We start from the raw sequence: 24,103 nt of genomic DNA, 5'->3' as shown, positions 1-24,103 counted from the left end.
GGAAATACTCTGGTCACCGCCTCCATGGTGGTTGGGAAAGACACAGGGCTAGTCGTAGGTGTGACCTCAGAGTCAAAACAATATAAGGAACCGGGAACCCATGGAACAGCCAATGTAAACAAGCTTTCGAGCACCGACTCCTCAGGGCCTTTAGTCACCCCTGAACGACAATCGGTGGTGCAGAGCTCCAGCAGTGGCAACAAGCAGATAAACCAATCAGACGAGGGGGGCGCCTAGTCAAACAAATGGCAATCATCCAAACAGAGTCGGAAACACAGGAGAAAAGGAAAGAACAAGAATCCATCTGTAAAATACTTCTTTCAAGTCACATCAAAATACCCGAGTGGACATCAGCGAGTACAAAGTGCAAGGGGGGACAAACTAATGCGCAGCCTGAGCCAAATGCCATTGACGCCCCTTGCCCATCAGGGACGAAACAAGCAGGAGAGGTAAACATAAGCAAGCATAATTACCTCGGACTCACCAACTTAAATGAGCAGGCCGAAAATCAACTGCAAACTATAACGGTAGGTGAAGCTGCCCCTGAGGTAACAGCAGTTAAAATGGCATATACCGAACAACTAAAAACAAGGGATGCCAAATCAAAAGTGAAAACAGCAAATAGAACAAGACCAGTGAAACAGCAAAGCATCAGTGGACGGGGCACGGATAAAGAGCAATGCCCAGACACCGCAGAAAGGGCAGAACACTAAAATGCAATACCCTTAATGGCACATACTGAACAACTAAAATCAAGGGATGCCAAATTAAAAGTGGAAACAGCAAATAGTACGAGGCCAGTGAAACAGCAAAGCGTCAGTGGACGGCGCACAGCAAAAGAGCGAAGCCCAGACACTGCAGAAAGGGTAGAACAACAAAACGAGATACCCTTAAGCGCATGGAGAAGCGGCAAATCCCTATGTGGTGGATCTCCCCCGAATGAGCCCCGACAGGAGATCCCTAATTAAATTCTGTTCATCCCAGTGTATAAATCTAAAGAACGAGGAGATACCCTAAACAGAGGTAATATTCTCCAAATACTAACTGCTTTAGCAGTCTGGAAAGGATCGGTTCACAAGATTTGGAATCAGTAGAATTTGAAATTTTTAAACACCTCTCGGAGCAAGAAGCAACCAAGACAGTTTGGGCAACTGGAGAAATAGTGAAGAAAATCCTCAAGGAAAAGCATAAATTAGAAACTTGAGGTATTCAACTGCATCTCCACCAAGCAGTCGGGTATCCAGTCCCATAATTCCGTCATCATCAAGAGCCCAACAACAGTAGACCAAGTAGAATGAGAGGTTCTGGGCCTGTTAATTCCGTGCTGAAGGGGGCACGTAGTACTTCTGCGGAGACCTCAGAGAGAAATAGCTCCATCAATATGGACATCCGGGGTCAAGGAGGAATCGACACACTACACGACTGGTCCTGGATAGCAAAAACCATAAACACAAAACCGGAGTCCCTTTGACAGTCCCTTTGACAGAGATCAGAACAGGAAGCAAATACTTCAAACTTCAAATTCTGCTCCTGGAATATAAACGGCCTTGGAACTAAAACAATGGACAGTGCTTTGCTGATGTCTTTTCAACAATTTGACCTAATTCTGCTTCAAGAAACGTGACTGGAAGATCCACTCCACCTACTAGGTTTTAAATCATACCACCTCCCAGCAACTAGAAATTTAAACTTCTGCCATTTTAAAGGAGGCCTCACGACTTATGCCTCGATTAAAACCATAACGACTGTTGAGGAGCTAACAAGTAAAAGTACTGCAACAAATGAGATAAAAACAATTCAGCTGGAAATAGCTGGTCCTAAAGACAAACAGCAGTTAATACTTTTTAACACCTATTTACACCCCGGAACAAAAGAAACGGTGCGAAACAACTGATAACAGAACTAACCAAACTAATTACCGAGGAGGCAACTTCAAACTACATTGTCTCAGGCGACTTTAATATGTTCCTCACAGGGAGTGGTGACTCAGACAGGTGGGCAGAAGACCAACAAACAGCATGAGGGATCCCACTTAAGGGCAAGTGTAAGTGGGGCAAGCCAACTAAAATCTCTAAAGAACTGTTGAAGGATCTAGAAAGCTTGTCCTTGGTAGCACTAAATGGTCGATTGACGGGGGATCGTGCCCAAGCTGCAACTTTCCACAACGCATTTGCCGACACCGCAATAGGCGATACTATTTCATCCTTACCACTTTAGTATTTGATAAAAGCTTTCAGGATCGGCATGCTAGATTATAGTGATCATCAACCACAAGAGTTCACACTTGCCATGCAAGGAAGAGCACTCACTTACTCAATTGCTGACTCATTCACAAACATCACATTTAATCACAGGAGAATAAAATGTAGCACACGTGACCCAGGAAAACTCTTGGCAGTGTAAAAAAACACGGTGGGAGGACAACAAACTACTGTATGATAACATCTTAACAGCCTGGGAAAGCTTTACTGAAAGCTTCGGCCCATCTAGCCCTAAAGCAAACTTAACGAAAGCAGAGCAAAAAATCCAACAGGAACCACTTAGCAGGCCAGCAAGTAATCAAATAATTCATCTATCGGCAACCCATCACGCCGAATTAAGACAAATAAGGGGCAAAGTAAACAGAGCAATGCGTAGCCAATGTCAAAATCGCCCCACCGACAACACACAGCTGGAACTAAGGAAGCTCAGGGCCCATAAAAATAAAATCATCTGGCTAGCAAAAAAGGAAACCGCTGAATAAACATGGGCAAAACTGTTATACGATGCAAAATAAAACAATAGCACCAGGTTTTGGCACACAGTCAAGAGTATGGATAACCCAATGGCACCAGGAATCAATTCATATATAAAGGAGGATGCCTGGGTAAAATACTTACAGCAAGACCCAACCTACTGGGCTGGGGCATTATTACCACTCTTTAACAATATTCTGGAAACCGGAAGAATCCCTGATTCTTGGAAGGGATCGATCATTTCACCTATCCATAAGAAAGGTAGCAAGAGCGAACCGAAGAACTATAGGCTCATTGCACTTATTGACACTGAGGCCAAATATTATGCCGGCCTATTATTGGCTGAACTTACCGAGTGGGCAGGGGAAAAAGATCTAATCCCGATCAACCAAACAGGTTTTCAAAAAAACCTGGGGACAACTACAAACATTCTCGCTCTTTCACTTTAAATTGACGCTACAAAAGCAATCAATAAACCACTATTTGTCTGTTTCACCGACTATAAAGCTGCTTTTGATAGTATTAACAGAGGGAAATTGTGGGCTAAGCTAGCTGGGTGGAAATTAGCCCCAACCCTTTGGAACCAGCTAATCTTACTCCACACTAAGACATGGCTCCAAATTAAACTGGGGACCGGCGACAGCCTGTCAAGGAGGATCCCAACCACTAAAGGGTTAAAACAGGGCTGTGTTCTTGCTCCAACCTTGTTTGACCTTTTTTTGTCAGACCTCTCAACTGAGTTGGATAATTGCCATCACCATGCCCGAATTTGGGTGGTCTGACACTTTCAAACTTACTATATGCCGACAACCTGATCTTGAGCAGCCGAACCCCAGTTGGCCTGCAGCATCTGATAAATGTCACGAGCAATTTTGCCAAAAAGAAGATTAAGTATAAACCTTGAGAAGTCCAAAATTATGGTATTCAATCAGCAGAGCACCAAGAATCAATTCAGATGGCCGCTGGGGCGTAGGCAGCTGGAGACGGTTAAAAAGTACAGATATTTGGGAATCATTTTTGACAGTATGGGTACGTACCACAAACACAAAGTGGCCATCCAAGAAAGAGGAACCCTATTGGCTGCTACGCTAAAAAACATCAAGCACAAAATAGCTGCCCCAATCTTATCCCTCTATTGAAAGTACTTTGAACAAAGCTTCTACCAACAATTACGTATGGTAATGTATCAATGAGAGGGAAAGATTAAATAATTTTGGATAAGGTGGTTTCCAAAGCCGCTAGAATAATATTCAATCTCCCACAATACACCTCTTCAGCACAAATAAGGCTAGAGCTTGGCCTACAAGAGCAGCAAATAACACGGAAGGGCATCTACGCTAAATGCTGGTATAAAATAAAGAATGCTAAGTCTGGTTCATTGAACTCAAACTTGTGGAAGGAGATGACAAGGAAAAACGACTGTCCTGCTATGGTTTACCTTCAGTCAGGAATATGGTTGCTCGTTTTACAGGATTTGTGGAAATCCGGTATTCCTTATAACATTTTTAAGACCTTGGTAAACAAATTGGTAAAGATTGTTTCCCTCGAAGAAGAGAAAACAAACCTAAACAAGAGGGCTCACAGATGGTTTGTGATTCAGAGCTATTCGAGATGTACACCACAGCTATATTTAGGTACAAGCTTCTCGAGAAGTATGAAGAAAAGCCTTTTGGCGATGAGGCTGGGAATTTTACCGGTAAAACCGCACTTACCGCCGTGGAAACGCACACATCGACTGCAGATTATACGGCAACACCAAAGAGGACGTTTTACACCTACTGTGTGTTTGTAAGAGTTTAGATCTGGAACGAAGATAGCTTCTAAAGCCGCGCCTGAATGAAAATCAGATATGAACATGCAGACAGGCGGTGAAGGCTTGCTTTGAGGGGGGCGATGTCCGGATAGCCTGCAGCTTTGTTGTCTTCATGTATGTAGTAAAAACAAAATTAATCTTGGCAACCTCCCAACAAACTGGCTAGCAATCCAGGCTGCTGGTTATTTATTGGTACTTATTCAGTGGGAATGATCAATTTTCGACTCACTACTAATCTGGTAAGGATTTTATACCTAATCTCATAGACATCTGAACTGAGGCGAATTCCCAGGAGGATGGTCTCTCATTGTGCGTCTAACATAATACGCATGATAATAATTTCATCTTTTGTACCATATGTAAGTTTAATACTTTTGTATTTTATGAAATCACTGCAATTTTTATGGGAAAATAAGTGTTGTTTTACTTTATATAAGTGTTTTGTTATGCAGCTGTTTGCTAAGATTTTTATTAATCAAGCAATAAAGATTTCTTACTTACTTACTCACTCTGCGCACTAGGGTTTAGCTAACCAGACCCCAGTGCATGTGCACTGGCTCCTAAAACATGAGGAAATTTGCTACACTCCTGATTGGCATAATTAACTTACCTATAAATCCCTAGTATATGGTGCAAAAGAATAGCAAGTGTCTGTTAGCTAAATGTCAGTAGTGAATTGCAGCACCTCTTGTACCACCACTAAAGTGAAAATGCAAAGCATATTTTCAGACCAGCCCCTGTTGCCTAAGTATGCAGTTTTGAAAATGTCAATTTGACATAGCAAAATAAACCTTTTGTCAGGCCTAATCCTTCCTTTTTGATAATTATAAGACATCCCTAAAGTAGGCCCTACAAACCCATAGGACAGGGTGCAAGTGGGAAAGCTGTCCCTCCTCGGAAAACACAGGGTTACAGTTTAACACTGTATAATGCATAACTTCAGGTTGGGGATAGCTAGAAATATGATTCAAGAGATTATTTTATTAGTAATTTAAAATCCAAATTAATGGTCAAGTCAGATTTTTATTATTATTTTGAAAATTATACTTTTAGAAAGTTGTGATTTTCCTTTCTGCGCCAAATGTCTCTTACTGGCAGTGTTCAGGATCACCTAAATGTTGATGGTTCACCGGTGCTGAGATGTGTATTGCTCCAGACAGTGAACAAAGTTCATGGATGTGGGGAGATGTTTTTTCTCCCTGAGCAGGATGGCCTCAGGGGCTCTTACTCCGTCGGGCTATTGGAAAAGTTTGTCGATGGCAGAGATGGAGTAGTCGCCACCACTGCCAAACTATGGTCTGTCTGCATCTAAATTTGGTGACCGTATCATTATGTTGGTGGTAAGGATACTCCATCACCTTTACACAGAATATGCTTAGCACCAACCTGTAAATCAGGCCATGAGTTGACCAGACAGCAAGCAGGGTCTAATCGACGTAGATGGCTTGATCGGCACAAAATTCAGACTCTTTCTGCTCAGAACTTTCACTGTTGTTGTCAACAGATTAACCAAGTCGTCATTCTTTGCCAATCCATCGTCAAGGACCTTGTCCTCTGAGTCAGCCTGCTGCCTTGACCCCCCTGAGAACTCTACCTTCTTAGAAAAATCCTTAGTCGGGTGCCTTAAACTTTACCTTTGTCCCCATCGTGCGTGAGTAGCTGCCCAAGGCTGGTGGTTTGCGCTTTTTGGTGCTAAAATTAATTTCAAACTTTAAAAACTCCTATCTCTGTTTCCCCTTTTAGAATTTTCTTCATTTTGGTATCATTTTGTTCAATAAAATATTCTTTTTGTATAAATTGGAGTAGAGTTCTTACTTTGTCGCATATGTTACGTTTTAACTGTTGTGGCATTTCTAATTACTTTACACATTTTCCAAAGTTAAACCTGTCTCCTCTGTGCCATAGGCAACAGGGGTTGAGCTCAGATTTAAATTACTGAAGCCTTTAATGTACCTAATAAAATCTGTGCCATTATTACTTGTGATGGATTATCATCAACGCCAACTATTAATCCACAATCTCACAGAGACCATTGCTCACAAGTGTATCTTATGTATGGTGGCCATCTTGGATCTTTAGCCCAATAGGAGAAGATTAGATTTTGGTATATGGAGAGGAAGCAGGAAAGCATATGTTGAAAGTAACAAAACGCTTTTCAAGTCATTGTCCAAGCACTTCAATTCTCTTACCTCATCGACTACTTTTCAACATTTCACTCATTAGTCTTTGCTGTGTATCTATAACTTGTTGTGAAATGAGTTTTGTTCTCAAATATGTCACTCCACCTCAATAAACAAATGAATGGATATATTATCCCTCTACACAATATTGTTAATCTTGGTCATGGGAAACAAGGTGCATCCTTTACCCAGTGACACCATCTGGCTCATGCCAGGTAAATGCCCATCCCTTCCCACTACCACCTCTAGTCTCTATTCATCCCTTTCATTAAATTGTGTAATACTAAACCATAGCATGTACTGAACTTAGAATCGAAAGTGTGATAAGTGGTATTATAGAGATCCATATCATCAGTCTCATATCACTGATGAGGGACTCTGATTAGTGGAGCTCCCTGGCTGGAGTGAGAATATTTGTGCTCAATGTTCAGACCCTAACAAGAGAACTTAGGTGATGGATTTTACTGATATTCTAGAGTGCGTCAACTGCCCAAGAGACTTTGAGCCCTGTAGGTGTGGGCATCAAGTAGGAGCAGCCTGGGGCAACAGGTACAACCACTGGCTTACACTTTTCTACTCCTGTGTCTTTCCTGTATCTCTTGGGTGATGAAGGCAGTGAGAGGATTAGAAAGGTAAAACTCCTAAAGAGCCCAGTCTACTTTCTCTAATTCTCACTCCCTTACCTCACTGAGCTTCTCAACTGCAAAAAGGAGCCTGGTGAAGGGACAACGGGACAACAATGTGATGTCACTGTAAGCAACATTGTGTGTGACGTACCCATGGTATCACGATGAATCGACGACGATGCTTGTTGGCTAAAGTAATCATGTGATGGTTCTCAGAGGAGGAAAGTTGGTGACACAAGCTCTCTGTTACAGGAGCATAACAGAATAGTTTTGTGAATGCGCAGCCACTATCCATTGTAAAATTCTTATGAGCTAGCAGTGCCCAATACGTGCCATTCCTAGTTATTAAGGAGTTACGCTACTTCTTATAATGTAGCACTATTACTTAAGGATTCAAAAGAGTCATTCGACCACTGTTTCTCCGGCTGCTCATCTTCAGCACGATGTATATGGAAATGAATTAATATAAACAAATAGGGCCCAGACTAGCCCAGTCTTAGCCTGACAGACTGAACTTGTCTACAATCCAGGGTGTGCTGAGTGCTCAAAGGCCAGTTGGGCAGGAGGGAGACTCAGCAGTAGATGCCCGACAAATCATGCCACTCCCTCTCCTACGTTCATACTGGTGAGCAATTCTGTGCAAAGCCTATTCTGCCTGGCTTAGTGATGGAGCAAAAGAGTGTTTGTGATCCAGCACATCCTGACTGCGAGTGAGAACTCACACAGTTCTCCACGCTACTGATTGTAGGAAAGTGGGTTTCTGTTGCAGTAACCACCCCCACACTTTTTGCCAGATTTCTGAGGCACTTTGACTTGATGTGCCGTGGGTCCCTGCCAATCAGGCTCCCAGGGCATGTGTTTTTCACAAAACTGTACCTTTATACCCCCAATTGGCACCTTTCTGGCAACATGTAAGTCCCTTGTGAAAGGTACCATGGGTACCAAGGGCACTGTGACCAGGGGAGGCCTCTAAGGGCTGCAGCATATATTGTGCCACCCTTGGAGGTCCTGTACCTTAACACACACACACTGCCATTGCTGGCTGCATGTTTTGGTACAGAGAAAAGGGAAGAGTCGACATGACACACATAAATGTGTGCCATGCCTGCAACCCACTGCCTATTATATAGGTAAGACACCCCTCTAGCTGAGTGCACTAAACCACTAGTCAGGGTACAGTTGCATGATCACTTTACCCCTACAGTGTCTCAGTCCATTCTTAGACATTGTAAATGCAGGAAGGCCATAAAGAGAATATGGTCTGGGAGTTTGTCATTACGAACTCCACAGCACCCTAATGGCTTTACTGAATTCTGGGAAGTTGGGTAGCAAACATCTCAGCATAATAAGCCCACGCCTATGCCAGTGTGAGATTTATTATACAATGCACTCAGAGGGCATCGTAGAGATGCCTCCTGAAAGAACAACCAGCCTCTGGTGAGTTCCCTGACTAGTAAACACCAGCCTGCCACCACGAGACAAGTTTCTGGACCCCTGGGGTGGGAGTCTTTGCTCCCTGAGCCCAGAAACATAGCCTTTCCTGGGAAGAGCCATCTGTCACAGGGGAGCTTCAAATGCCGTGCTGCCTTTGCAACATGATCCCCAGCCACTCCAGCTATCAGGAGCAAGCCCCCTTCCAGTCTCACCCCCTTTTCGTCGGAAAGGCATGCAGGAAAAATTAGAACAACACAGAAGGTGTGCCCACCTCTGCCAATCCCACCCCTCTGGTGTGAAAGGTGAGGTGAAGCCCACTCTTCAGTGCCTGCCATCTTGCAGATGGCAGGCACTCTCCCATCAGGATAAGGGATTGTGCCCACTCCACCATGTGGGGTGACCAGACCCAGAATGTATTCACCCTAAGGTCAGTAGCCCATTGGCTACTAACCCAAGACCCCTAAAACGCCCCCTAAATACAGTATTCAGGTAGCAGCCCTGAACTCAGAAGTCAGATTAGGGTAAACTACGAAGAAGGACGAAAGAAGACGCACAGCAGAGAAGAATTGACTTGGCTCCAGCCCTACCGGCCCCTCTGCAGTTTCCAGAGATCCTGCATCAAAAGTCACCTTGTCCTGCAGCCAGTGATTTCCAGAACCCCTGGGAGCACTGACTGCCTTTAACAAAGACCGGATCTCATGTGAACAGCAAATTTGTTAAAAAAAAATCACCAAAGAAAGACTCCTGAAGACCAACTCGACGCCTGGTACCACCACTGCACCCGTCGCCTACAGTACAAGTCCAAGTGGCCCACCGGTACTTGCGAGGCCCCCCCAACACTCCAGAGTCCGAGTCCACAGTGGGTCGACCCCTCCAGGACTCCTCAACGCTGCCTGCAGCCTCTGCATGGAGACCCCCCACCAATCGCGAGTGGCCCGGTAAGTTGAAATCCGACCTCAAAAGACACCCCTGCCTCCAGCCGCCCTGTGCACTGGAGAAATAGACCTGAGGTGTACCTACGTCCTGAGCCCTCTAACTTACCTGCCCAGCTGTTGGTTCCTCCCGGAAGACTTCCTGGACAAAGCCTTGCAGCTAAAAACCAAATCTGGCAATCTCCATGGGATTGCATTGGGCTCCTGACAGCCCCTAAGCACTCTGCACCCGGCCGCCCCTACGCTGCTGGTGGTGTGGATTTAGTGCTGATCTGGGACCCCCTTTGCCCTGACCTTAACCCTAGAAGTTTTGTTCCCAAGACCGAGTGGCCTGCCCGTGAGCAGCCACCAACCGACGGCCCTTTAGTCTAACATTGGGTCTTAGCACTCTACACCTGCCTGCCCTAGTGCCACCGACGGTGCTCTTTGAGTGCATCCTTGACCCTGGGATAACCCCTGTTCTAACCCCAGAAACCCAACCCCGAAGACCGATTGCTTACCTGCAAACCGATAACCTCATTTTCTCCATAGGTTTGCATTTGACTGTTTTCCTCTGAAAAAGTTCTAAGTGTGGAGTGGTGTTTTGTATGGAAATCTAAACAACTCTGTTTTAATGAAAAATAGTTTTCCTTACCTTTGTCTAGGAAATGCCCCAGTGTGATATCTAGGTTCATGACATTGAGTAGAAAAATTCAAAAAGTAATCACAAAGAAATTACAAATACTTATTGTTTTGAAATATTTTACAAACCTGTAAAAGTCATTTTCATCCAACTTGCTTGTTGATCAATCTGTCTTGAAAAGTACATTTCTTCTTACCTGTACCAATTCCTGCTTGGTTCTGTAAATAAAATACAACTAAAGAAATATTTTTGATACAAACAATTGGTCAGTTCAGTCTTTGAAAGTGTGACATTTCTTGACTGTGTGTACAATTAATGCTGAACACTATTCTCTGATAAAGCCTTACTGCTCGCCCACACTACCACAAATAGAAAGTAAGGTATTATCTACTTGTACCTCTGTAAGCCTCTGGCAATCCACTGGACTCTGTGCACACTATACCTTGCATTGGTATAGTATATACAGAGCCAGCTTCCTACACTGATGACAAAGCATTATCAGGTGGAATGGAAATTAAGATTCTGTGATCCCCATTGACTTGTGGATGACAAACAGACTAGACCGTCCGATTGGGTCTACTCTGAGCCCCACCGCCAACACACTGACACCACATGCAGACATCACCAGATATCCCCTATGAATTTCATGTCTTTGTGTCACAAATTTAGTCAACTCAGAAATGCTTACTATGCAAGCAACTACCAATGTCTGTTGTTTTAACCCTCATGATTGACTGAGTCAATCTCAGCATTCTCGAGGCATACTCTAGAGGAAATTAATTTTTTCTTTACTATAAAATTCATTTTCTAAATCATTCAGTTCATACCTGGCAGAAGTTTGATGAAGCAACGAGTTTGTTTTTCTGGATACAGCAGAGCGATTCCTGGTATAAGCTTGAACATGTCCACAGTATTCCTATATCCTAGGTCTTTGCTGTACTTTTTCAAGTCTAATGCATATTTCATCTTAAAATGTGTTGTTAGTGTACAAATCCTTACACCAGATTGAAATTTCCTGAGACATGCAATTATCAATTCGCAGACAGATTGAGCAGCACCTGCATTAAAACAAAAAGACAATTCATTGCAAATTAGTGAAAGTGTAAAATTATTGCATTTTTTAACTGAAAGAAAATGGTCACTACTTATAAGCTTTGTTCTAGTACCCAATGAGGAAACCACAGTTTAAAGTTCAGGATCCAACAAATTAACTCAGCAACCAGACTATTAGTTATTCCCACTTCCTAACAATAAATGGAAGACAATTTTATGGCACATCCTGAAGAATATCATACGTTCTGCAGCATGGCTAGTAGGAGGCAGATGAAATTTGACAATATCAGCCCTATCCTGAGGGTGCTCCTGTGTCTCTCTCTAGAAGCCAGAATCTACTTCAAAATAACATGCATCACCCACAGACACTTCACCTTGGCTTCCTACTCGTCAAAAATGGCAAATCGTGCCCCACAGGAGGAATGAGGGATGCAAATTACAACTACTCCCTAAAATCCCACATACATAAAAATTGAAAACACACATCCAAGCCTTTCCTTCTCAAACTCCAAGTCAATGGAAGTGCTTAACTGATTTGCAGCTCAACACCATCCTGCTCTATTTCTGCAGAAGCACATAAACTCACCTATTTATGATCTACATGAAAGACTAACTCTGCACCCCCACTCACTGTAAACAAGGATAGTATACTGTAGCTTCAGTTGCACCTGTGGATCGCTCTATGCTATATAAATATTGTTCATACATAAATAAAATGAAAACACAAATGTGTACTCTCATATCCATTTCTGGCACTTAGTAGGAATTGGAAGAAGGCTTAGAGGAAGAAATATTGAACACTTTGGTCCTTCGCACTCTAGATTTTCAGACTGGAGGTCACCAGACCACGTGGGTCAATATATTAAAAACTTCTCCAGGAGGAAGTCTAAAATATTTTTCACATTTAATCCTTGAGTCACAAATTGTCATTTAGGTCTGAGTGATACCCAAAAAAGAACATAATATAATTTGCCTTTTATTTTCTAAGGATTAGGATCCATAGAAAGGGGCTTGATTGTTTAACAATTTGGGAATCTTATGAATGATCCTTGCTTGGAGAAGGAGGCTTATTGTCAAGGAGGTGAATTAGATACTTTTGTAAATATAAGCAAAATTATTTTTGTTATTTGGAGAATTGAAATTGAGTACCGCATTGTGAGGATGAATTAATAAGATTCAGGCAATAGTGAATAATATGGATAAAAAAGAATTAGGCACAGCGGTAAAACAACATTTGTTTCCACAAAGACCAATTTAGAGTGCTAGAAAATTTCCTCTTTAAACCCCTGGAAAATGTTCAGTCTGCATTGAGAAGAGTCTTTGGACAAGACGTTTAAGGATGGTCCCGAAGAAGGCAATTGTGACATGACCACTAACCTAAATCATGCCTTTTTAGGAAGTACACCTAGTCTCTAAAACTCCAACCCCCAAACCATCAGATTAAACCAACAGAAATGAATGTCAGGCAAAGGCAAATTTAAGAGAATGTGACATTGCGTTAAGAAATCGCAGTGCAGACAGCCAAATATGACAATCATAAATATGCCATAAAGGCGTTCTAAAATTGGGGCTGGACTGTACCTATGGGTTGCAATCTCTTCCATTTGGAGGCGTGCAATTGCAGCTATATGCTGGAGACATAAGATCTTTCAGGTCCACACAACAGGACATTAATTCTTCTGTCAACCACAGTTGATGCCAATACAGAAGCATTCTGCACTCAACTTTGTGGATGATACATCTGTGGGCCAAGTTTTGACCTCATGGAATCATTGGTGTACTAACTGGTAGTCCCAGGAACAATCTAATAGATTTGTTCTCTGCCTTGTTTAAGATTTGAATACTCAAAAAACCCCAAATTTCACAGCCAAATAGGGCTGCACCTAGTATGCTCATACATTCTCAAAGGTATCAAAGTTTACCCTTGCTGATTACAGAGGTTTTCCAATGAATGTATGTAAAGCAAAATACCTGGTCTACAGTGCTTACTTTACTTCTAAAACCCACCTGATATTCAGAAAATACATCTTGGACTTCTATCCACTCTTGGAGATGAGCAAGCACTTGTTTGCAAAATATGTTCTGTATAGCAGCAACCAGTCTAATGGGCCTATAATTGCCAGGGTCACTATGTTGCCCTTTTTTAAAAATAGGAATTATTTCTGCCATTTTCCATAAGGGTGGGATCTCCATACCTAGAAACATAACATTTCACAAGAGGTTAATATATGATCCCCAAATCTCCATGTTGGCCAAATAAAGGCCATTGGGGATCTTATTGGGCCCAGGTTCTCTAGCAGCCAAGCAGGCGTTAGTAGCTGTGACTGTTTCACCAAGCCCAAATTTCAGGATAGTGGAATCACTACACCTGGTGAGGTCATACTCAAAGAGCGGGTCAAGGCCATCCTGGGCATGACCACTGTCACCCATATAAAGGTTGCTTAAGTGGGTGACCCACTGTATGGGTTGTACAAAGAATTCTAAGTACCTTTTGGGTCACCTGGTACACACTGAAGCAGTTTTCCAAAAAGCTTTATTATCTTTGGATGATAGAGCGACACTCAGGTTTTCCTACAGTGAACTCTCTCATTTTTTTTTTCCTTTGTTAGTTCCCTCCTATAGAGCAACCTACACTTCACAAGGGAGTCTCTACAGTAAGCCTTAGCTGCTTTGAGGAGCTTGGTTTTAGCTTCCTTACATGATTTAATATACCTATCTTTCTCCTTAAAGACATTTTTCTCTGCTCTCTTCTTGATAGCTAGAGATCCTCTAATCCAAGTGTAGAGCTGGTCACACTCTTCCTGCAGTACCATCTTTCTTTCTTCAGGGTCACAACATCAGCCAATTTCTCTACTACCTCCTTGACCAAAGTAGTGACTCCCTTGGGCACTTCCAGGTTCCTAACCACCCAGTCCCACCAGAAATATTTGCCATTGTTAGATTGTGATACCTCCCCCATATCCAGATGACTAGGCTCAGAGCCTTAAGGGTCATGCTGCCCTCCAATGTTAGCGACAATGAGTTGTGGACACTATCTTTCCTATCCAAAACTCTATATCCTGAACGAATGGCCACAGTCTAACATTAATTAGGAAGTAATCTATTCTACTTGAGTGACCTACTTTTTTGAAGGAAGCCTTACCCTATCTGTCGGATGGGTTCTTCATTAGTGCCCGCTGGCTCTGGCCTACACTGTGGTCCAGCAGGGCACACAAAACCTGAGCTGTCTGGACCGCCGGGACAGGGCATCATCGCATGCTGCACACCCCCTCAGCATCTTAAGGTGCCACTGACTCAGTGCACCCACAGTCACCGTCCTGTGGCAGGGTGCCTGTGCCGGCCGCAATCCTCCGAGTGCCACTACCCGTGTGCAACCCCAGTTAGCACCACGTGGTGGCAGGCCCATGCCGGCTGCAAGGCCTTGGGTGCCACCAACCCTGTGCGCAACAACTCATGGGCCCTTTATGAATGAGAAGCGTGGAGCAGCCGTCACCCAGTCACCACCGGAAGAGGGGAATGTGACGTCGTCGGCCCCTTATGTTGGCGGAGTCACATGGCCTGTGACACCTGTGCTTGATGGGTGTCGTGTGTGTGCAAACCTGCCCTCAGGGAGTGGCTGTGACATGCTGAAGACTAGACCAGTGACCTGCACACCACTAGCGAGTACGCCTGCGGCGGGTAGAAATGATGGCCCCCCTCCGTGTGTCATCGGAGTGGTCTAGCCTGCCGTACGCCAGACCAGTGCAGGGCTTGCCACAATGACTCGTGGGCTCGGGCGTGGTCCAGTCCATGTCAGGACAAGGAAGTGACTGATGTGTGTGTCCCTGTTGTAGTGTTCACGGGACCAGGTACACAAAATGCAATGTTGCACCCTCTGATTCGCATCCCACAGGATGAACATCATTGATGCAAGGGAAGGCACTTTCCCCACATTCATCCACACATCCATGCCTGAATGATGTAAGACATGACACAGCAGTGCATCACTGGATGTTTATTTGCACATCCAGTGCAGTTATGCAGCTGGAGCTGTACAGGGCAATGCCGAGCACACTACACAATATGGGCCCGTGGAGGGCCAGCCAGAGTCCATCCGGGGATGACATGTACTGCGGAAGAGGAAGGGTACAGTCCGCAGTCTGTCTGCCGTAATCATTGGTCGCCAAACAGGATGTGGCAGTCCATGTCGCTGTCCATGGTGAGTGCATCGGAGTGTATCGGGGGTCAGTGGAAGATCATGAGGCCATGTGCGGCACCAAGCAGAAACAGGCCAGGTGGCGGAAATGAATGAATGCTAGTGCCTCCTGATCAAAAACCCATCCACGTCCTCGTCCCCGGATGTGTGCCCTGCTCCCCCCTGTGGGTGTTGCAGTCCCGGCTGCGGCACTGTGTGCCACTGACACATCAGGGTTCTGGGTGGATACGTCTGCCGCACTGGGAGGCACTGACACACCAGGGGGTGGGGATGTGGATGGTGTGGGGGCAGCAGCATTCATCAGTGCCACACCTCGTGGCGGCAATGCCATGGTGGAGGACTGCAGGGAATGATAGATCCCAGCTACATTCCGATGATGTGCAGCAGTGGCTCACATCCTTTCTGCCTCCATACGCACCATGTCCTCCATGAGCCTCCGCATGTGTGCCAGCACGCGGCTGGTATCGCTGGGGCCACTCTGAGCAGACAGCTGTTCTACGCTCCACGTCATAACTCCAGCGATGTCAGTCAGGGCTCGTTTAAGACCATGGGGTGGACATAGACACCCAAGTATGCCGTCCAGTTTGGTAGCCATGAGTTCAAACCCCACCCGCACCTGCTCAGCTGTCTCCCCCTGGCCCTCCAGCACACGGCGTTGGAAGGCCATTTGTTGTTCCTGGGGGACTTGGGAGGGGGCTGTGGGTGCCTCATACTGGGTGGTTTGGGTGGTGGGTGGGGTCTCCTCGATGTAGCTGGGCTGTCCTGATCCTCGAGGTGAGTTGCGGATGAGGTCAATGATGTCTAGGAGGGCTTGTGCGTCAATGCTGGTTTTGTCCTCCTCGTCATCAGTGTAGAGTGGCTGGGACTGCTCTGCTGGAGGTGTTGATGATGCCCCTGCGATGTGAAGGGGAGATGGTGTATTACAATGTGTCCACATGTATGTAGCCGCATGGTACAGGTTGACATTCTGACAGCATGGCATTGTACATTGTGACAGTCTGTGGGTCTGGGCGAGGTGCCAGGGTCATTGTGGGTGTGTACTGTGCCCTGCTTGATTCTGCATGTGTGTCATCGTGGCCATCTCCACCCGTCCCCCCAGCTAGTGTTGTGTCCTGTTGAGAAGTGTCCGGTCCCTCGACTCCGGCCACAGTATCCACACTGATGACTGTCGACACCAGCTCCTCCATGTCATTCAGCACGAGCTGTGGTGCTGGGCCCCCACCTCCGGTTTGCGTTGATGCCTTCTGGTTGGCGGAGAGTTTCTCCTTGGCCTTCTGCTTGATGTTATTCCATTGCCTCTTGACCTCGTCCATTGTCCGCTTATGCTCTCCGACGGCATTCACCTTGTCGACGATGTCCCGCCATATTCCAGTTTTGGTGCCCAATGACACACTGGAGGTGACGAAGAGTTGTTGATGGTGTTCCATCACCTCCGTGACTATGATCCTGTTCGCCTGCGTACTGAACCCTTCTCCATCCCTGATGTCCCAGGCTGGTCGTCCGGGTGCTTGTGGGGTTGCGCTCGTCCTCTGCGCCTGCTCCGGCTGCCTCCATGGTGCTTGGGTTTAGGTCATTTTGGGTGTGGGTGTTTTTCTAATTTTATGGTGATTTTTTCGGCCTGCCAGGTTTGTGTTGCAGGTCTGGCGCTGCTTATCGCTGATTTCCTCATCGCGCTTTGGCCCATCACGTGTTTTTTGGTGTTGTGGTTTGTGTCTTAATCTCAGTCTTGGTAGTTGTATCGAGGACATTGTCCATGGTGTCGGCAGACTATCGCATGGTTCCTCCTTGTTGTGAATTCCACGTTGACACAGGGCTATGTTCCCGCGATGGGCTGTGATATTGGAAGTTACGTTACGCTACTCTTGCGGTAGTTATCACATGATCTTGTGAATATCCCCCTGAGTCTTTGTGAGAATACGTCGCAAAATAAGTAGAACGTGTATTCTGTAACCTGAGTGTGCTCACTCTCCACATACTTGTTCAGACTATTTTTACTATTCAGAGCTCTGTACACTCTATGGTTTCCGTAATATGTTTTACGCTACTTGCAGTCTAGTATTAGGCTATACAAAATCATCAATCTCTGTATTTAGCTTTGCAAAATCTGTAGTCACCATTCTTTTCTATGTATAGCCTGCACAGAAAAGACTGTGTGCAGTCTGCTGTCCTCTATGTGTTGTGCCAAATCTGTCACCTCATGCTGCCCTCCCGGGCCTAGCTCAAACAGTGGTGAACCGCTTGGGCAGTGGTTGACCACTTCCACCTTGACTTGCCTCATCTCATGTTTGTTATCGTTGCTTCAGTTACCATTAGAAACAGCTACCAGTATCCCCGCCACACTCAGAGGACCTCTGGTTGTCTTGGGATTCTAATAAACTCTGTTTACAGATTGTCAAATTAGCCTTATTCCTGCCAATTCTCTTATCCTCAGCATTGTACCTTTTAGATTGGGAAGCCTACATCTGTTACACAGCGTCACTTCGTAAAGTGAAACTTTACTGCAGTCGTCTATGGGTTTATTTTACACAAGCGGGAATGCTGGAGGGAATGAATCATTGTAATTCCCGCAGATAGTCACGCTGAAAGATTTAGAAAACTATTTTACAGTGTTTTCCCCACAAACATTCCCTTGCAGTGGTAAATTAAAACACATCTTTAATTGTAGACAAGTCTACCATGACCCCTGAACACATTATACACATGCCAAATATTATACACAAACCAACAACAGCTAAAGCGAAGCCTTTTTCATGCAGTGGGTCAAAGGGGGCTGTGACAGAGGGTTGCTCGGTGACTGGCAAGGTTGTAACAGTTTCCAACTACAATTGTTTATAGTGTCTGACGAGCCCAGCCAGAGGCAGGTTCATTTACAAAGAACTACATACATTTAAAAATAAGATCGTCTTTCTCATTCTATGCCCTTGCAACACAGGGGCCATGGGCCCCAGGGGCAGTGCCACTGGTAGCAGGGGACAAGCTAGGGGTCGCAATTGCGACCCCTGATAACCCCAAAATGACGTCCATGCGAGAGGGAAGCTCGAATTGTCAATGATCTTATTCAGCGCCCCAAGGTAAAAAGTATCACCATAATTAATGTTTTACCCACCCATTGTTTTATGTTATGTCTGGCTAAAATCATGAGCCTCTGCTTCTGTGCAGGGGCAAAGCAGTAAAGGGGAGCCATATATAACATAGCTGTCCCTCCCCATTCCAAATGAAAATAAATAAAAATACATGGCCTTATGCCACACATACCCACCACTCTGTGTTCCCTGAATCATTTCCCTTTCATTCCAGAAGCTGTGCTTCCTGCCTTCAAGCGCTACCCTTACAGGCTGTCATAGAGACCAGCCAGAGCGGTCTCTAAGACGTAGCAACCGTGGTAAACAAATTCTGTTATCCACCGTTGCTATGTCATAGCACTGAATTTCTGGATACAGGATCATTTAGTTCACGCTAATAGCGCTGAAGATTGAGAGATGGGTATTAATAAATTATGGTGATGTTTTTCACCGAGGGGGTCTCAAGGTGAAAAACATCCTAGTAATTACTTTTTTACCAGTCTATAAATTATGTTATGCATGGCCCCCAAAATGATCTGCCCCTGCTTTCAATTGAGAGGAGTGTCAGGTGATCCATACATAAAATGACCTCCCCCCCCCCAAAATAACCGACCTCCTGCCACCCACCTCTACCACCCAATATGCTTTCTCCCTCCTTCCCTTTCCCTCTCAAAGCTGTGTTATCTGTGCTCCATCAGAGCAAGCACTGTGCTCACAGGCTCTGCGAAAGCTCTGCTCATAGACGAAGCCTGGAGAAGCCAGGCATTATTCTATGATGTAGCTTTGTAAGTGTAGGAAATAGTAAATCAAAGAGGTAATGCAGTGGACAAAAGCAGTAGACCAGGAGACGCTCTTTATTGCATCCTCACACGTCCAGTACAAACGTTGAATGCCGCTAACGGCCATAACATCACAACCCACCCAACTCCCCGTCCCTTTGAATGATGCCGCACGCAGCACCGAGCGAGGCAGTCACGAGCCGTGATGGAAGATCACGCTCGCGACGGCCACGCTCAAGGCACCCAACAGTAAGCAACTTTTGTTACCTCACAGTAGTGAATAAACAGGTTTAGAATCTGGTTATTCGCGATAGAAACTCTCAGTGGCAGCCATACGTAACAATGATGAAGGATGTGTCTTGGTTGCCGAAAAAGAACATGTCTTGTGAATTGAGGAATTCAGATTGCCTAGGATGAACAATTTCTGATTTCATTTAAGCCTTTACAGAGTCTGTCTATCCACAAACATTATGAGATTGCCGCTGACAGTCATGCAGCAGAAAGGTATTTATCTGTTTTGGAGCCCATCGACATCAGTGAGCCATGGCCTCTAAATAATTGTTTTCTGTGAAAAGCCAGCAGACATATTGACTTTTTCATCTGCTACTTAAGAAATGTGTATAATACATCCCTTTAGGAGCTGTGAATATCCAGGAGAATGTGTTTGCTTTAAGATTGTGATTATAGCATTATTCCAATCTATCTACAGATATCCTTGGTTCAAAAAAGTACGTTTTTAATAAGTAAAATAAAAAGAACGAAGTTGATTGATTTACAGTGTTATTTACTACTAGCATTTAATTTCATTTTTATACAGCACTGTGCACAGATGTCTTCATTAGGCATTAAAAGTCCTTCCAGGTGCACGATGGAGAAATCAGAATTTATGATTCTAAGAGCTTCCTTGCTTTTGTTTGGCTACTCCTGGCTAGATCACTCTTTAAATTTCTTTCAAGATTTGGCGATGGAATTAAGTCTTTGCTGTTTTTCGAAATGACTGATACAAGTGTCTGTGTTTCTCAGATAAGAGGGGAATACAAATGATTGATTATTTAGACAACATTTGACTATTTAATACAATGTTGAGCATTTCATGATTATTGAGAATGGTTATAAATATATTGAACAACCTTAACCCTATCAAGAATGGGCAGAATCTAGTGTTGGTATTAGAATAGAAACTATAGATTTGTTGTGGATACAACAGAGTCAGTTCTTACATTTGACAAAATGAAGATAACACATCACAATGTTCAAGATTAACTGGTGGGGACAATTTCTATCTGTGGATGCTGCAATATGTGATCTGTATTCAATAAACATTAATTCAGACCATCTGGCCATGGTTCATACATTACAGAGCACAGCATAACTTAATGAAATCTTGCTTGAGGAATGTTTTTTTGTGAAAACAAAATATTTCTATTTAATAATGAAAGAGATTGATTCTCCTTGTGACTGGAGATATGGAGGTCTAGGACAGCCATGTTATCTTTTGCACAACATACAGCTTATCATAGTACCGAATAGATGTCACCTAGGTCAGTATTTCTGTAGGAATTGTAAGAGCTGAATCTCAATATTTTACTGCGCCTCAATATTTTGATCCGCCCCGAATTTACTTTTGGGGACTCGCTTCCTCCACCCTTGATCTTGCAAAAAGAATCACCACCTTCCTAGACATCAGGCCCAACAAATTAATAGAGTAATCAAATAGTGTCTGGGACCACTCAATAATGGAGTTCTAGATCAACAGATCAATGAAAAGTTAAAGGGATTTTATTATAGAATCTTAAAATATAGCGAATAGCAAACTATGAAGGCTCAGATATAGTGTACATTGTAAAAAAATCTCAATTATTCTGAGTCCACCCTAAGTCCAAGTATAATTATTCTAATAAGCAAAAAAATGGAACGGACAGATCCTCAAGAGGAATTGGAAAATCCTCTGTCTCACCCCCAAAATCAAGGGTTATATACACATTTTATGAATAGGTAATAAGCAAAACTGCAAATTCAGCATGACATGACTAGTGATAAAACATATTAGCAATTCAGAATTTAGATCATCAGAAGCAACATATAACACTAACCAATTGCTAAAACACACGGAAACTCCTTCAGCCTTTTCAGCAACCATACAGTCTGAAGATGCATAACACAATATGAAAATTTACTATTGTATGCATCTGAATTTGCAGTGGAAGTGTCCTTCAGAATGATACATTCAGTGCACAAAGATAATTTAATTCACAATATATGCTCTCTAAGGAAAATACCTAATTGGGTCACAGTGTCCTATGGTCTGCGAAGACTGTCGGGAGAAAAGACATGTAGGGGCACATTGATTGGGAGGGCTAGTGAGCAAGACCAAGATGAACAGAACACCAAAATAGCATCCATATTAATAAAATGGTGTCTCTGCACAAATGTGGCAGAGCTATATACTTCTAATCTTCTAAATATGAATTGTTCTAAGTGCAATATTAATACTGAATTGGTTACAACTATATTGATCATAAAAATATAATTTGGCACCTAAAATTGCAGTCCATATACATGACCTCTTTGGAGGTATTTCCTTTCTCCAGGAGTGTGGCATATGAGGAGGTTTCAGGTAGCATTTGAGACAGTTTGTTCTACAAATCTTAGTCATCATGATTTCTACCTCTGTAGGAATATTGCAGTCACGCAAGACTGTGTTTTGGGGGAGATTTTAAATGAGGTTTGAATCCCTTGTGCACTGCTAAAGAGTATTTCCCACTGTTTTTATAACTTAAGAAACTAAACGTAAATTACTGTAGGTCAGTGGCAGCTCAAAATATTGATGGTGGAATTTCCAAAGTTTGAGTTACATTTGTTTGTCACTTTATGAAGAGCACCAGGTTGTGTAAGCTTCCCATGCAACATAAAGCATTGACATGCCATTCACACAAGCTAATTTGCTTATCGGAATCATTACTGGCTAACACATTTGTGTGTGTGTATATATATATATATATAAGAAAAAAGCATGAGTTGCTGGATGTCGACCCAGAGATCAGCAGGTACGGACCACCAAAGTTTTTGAAGTTTTCAAAAAGTATCCAAGAACAGGTTACTGCTTCATTGTTGCTTTATTTTACATCACCAAAGAGTAAGTGCAGACGAGTGTTCGCCCCGGACGTGTTTCGATCGCTTAAGGGATCTTGATCACCTGACGCGCGGGTGACGGGTTTTCATTTTTAAACAAAATACAACCAATAGAATTGTGAAAACAATTAGTTCAACGTAAATTCAAAAAAAGAAGAGAGACTCATGCACATGTTGAGAAAACATCCTAATACCATTGTTTTTCTTATTTACAAATATGAAACATGTTTTATCTGACTTGTGGATTTTAAAACATTCATTTCTTTGGTATGCCCTCGCTGCTAAATCATAAAAGCAGGGACTAGAACTTGTATATACCCATGCTCATCTTATTTTTGTCACAATTAACATTTTAAGGAGCCATATTAAAGGTTTATGCTCAACTTTCAACTCTCTGACTAGCAGAAATAAAATTCTGGCAGTAGAATAGCAAATGGCCAGTGCCGATTAATTCATGTCCCATATTACGCATATTTAATCTGGCAATTTCCAAAGAAATGTAAGGCAGATGCCTGAATTGATTTGTAGTCATAATGTATATCTGAAAAAACATGTACTAAAAGATTATTTCCTTCCTACACAATACATCATTATTACAATCTTATTACTCTCATATTGTTATCTCATCAAAACATGTGCAGGAATAGTGCAAAGTACCAAAAATTGTTTTAAAAATATGTAAATCCCATGGTAATAAAAAAATTCCTAAAAAATGGGGGTGCAGCAAAGAACATCAAATGTTAATATCTGTCGTATCCTGTATGACCGTACAAATTGATTTAACTAGAAGCTGTTATTATCAAATCTCTAATTTGTTTTCTGCCCACAAAAAGAGTGTGTTGATCTGGAAAAGGAAATATGTTAAACAAAGCGTGTTCCTAACATTTACTATTAAGAGCTCGATCTCTATACACAGAATGTGTTAAATAGTTAATTAAATTATATTTCAATAGAGAGAGGAATATCGTGAGGCAAATTTGTTTTGACGTTGATAATATCCAATGTACTCAAGACAGAATCTATCATGTTCAAATTATAGAAAATGATGTAAATCTTCACTGGTGTTTAACACATGCGGTATGCGTGTATCTAGCATGAGTATAAAAGAAGACTCCAACTGCCTTAATTTTTTCTCCCTGTTGCCTCCCCGAAAATGAGGGGGAACAGTCCCACTCACAGAGTATGTTAGGTCATTCAATCTGTTGTTATGAACTGCCTTAAAATGTCACGCTACTGGATAGTTTTCATCTGAGTTTACAATAGCGTGCAGATGTTGGAGAATCCGATTAAAGACTGGAAGTTTGGTGCTACCAATGTATTTTAGGTGGCAAGTGTACTGTAGTTGGTATATAGCGAAATCAGTTCTGCAGGTGTAGTGTTCTTTTAGACAAATCGGAATGTCACTAAAGGCTGTGCAATATTCGGACAAATTCAAGCCGAACTTGCATGCTCGGTATGACGAGCATTTGAAAAAAACTGATTTGGATAACCAGTTTGTTTTCACTATAACTTCTGGTCATGTTTTAATTAGGGCATCCTT

General features: G+C 43.3%; 1 protein-coding gene across 4 annotated transcripts in view; it reads right to left on the bottom strand.

Moving 5' to 3' along the window:
• The window catches only part of LOC146809647 (uncharacterized), a 977,933-nt gene that overhangs the window by 692,893 nt on the left and 260,937 nt on the right, over window positions 1-24,103 (bottom strand). For all 4 annotated transcript variants that reach the window (XM_085616504.1, XM_085616506.1, XM_085616505.1 and 1 more), the window contains exon 7: window positions 11,170-11,400. In XM_085616504.1, coding sequence (XP_085472630.1) covers window positions 11,170-11,400 — 231 coding nt within the window. The remainder of the gene's footprint in view (window positions 1-11,169; window positions 11,401-24,103) is intronic.

The sequence above is a fragment of the Triturus cristatus genome, chromosome 7 (assembly GCF_964204655.1).
Source record: "Triturus cristatus chromosome 7, aTriCri1.1, whole genome shotgun sequence".
Classification (NCBI taxonomy): Eukaryota; Metazoa; Chordata; class Amphibia; order Caudata; family Salamandridae; genus Triturus; species Triturus cristatus.
The sequence above is the reverse complement of the archived record's forward strand: the minus strand, read 5'-3'. Positions and strand labels throughout refer to the sequence as shown.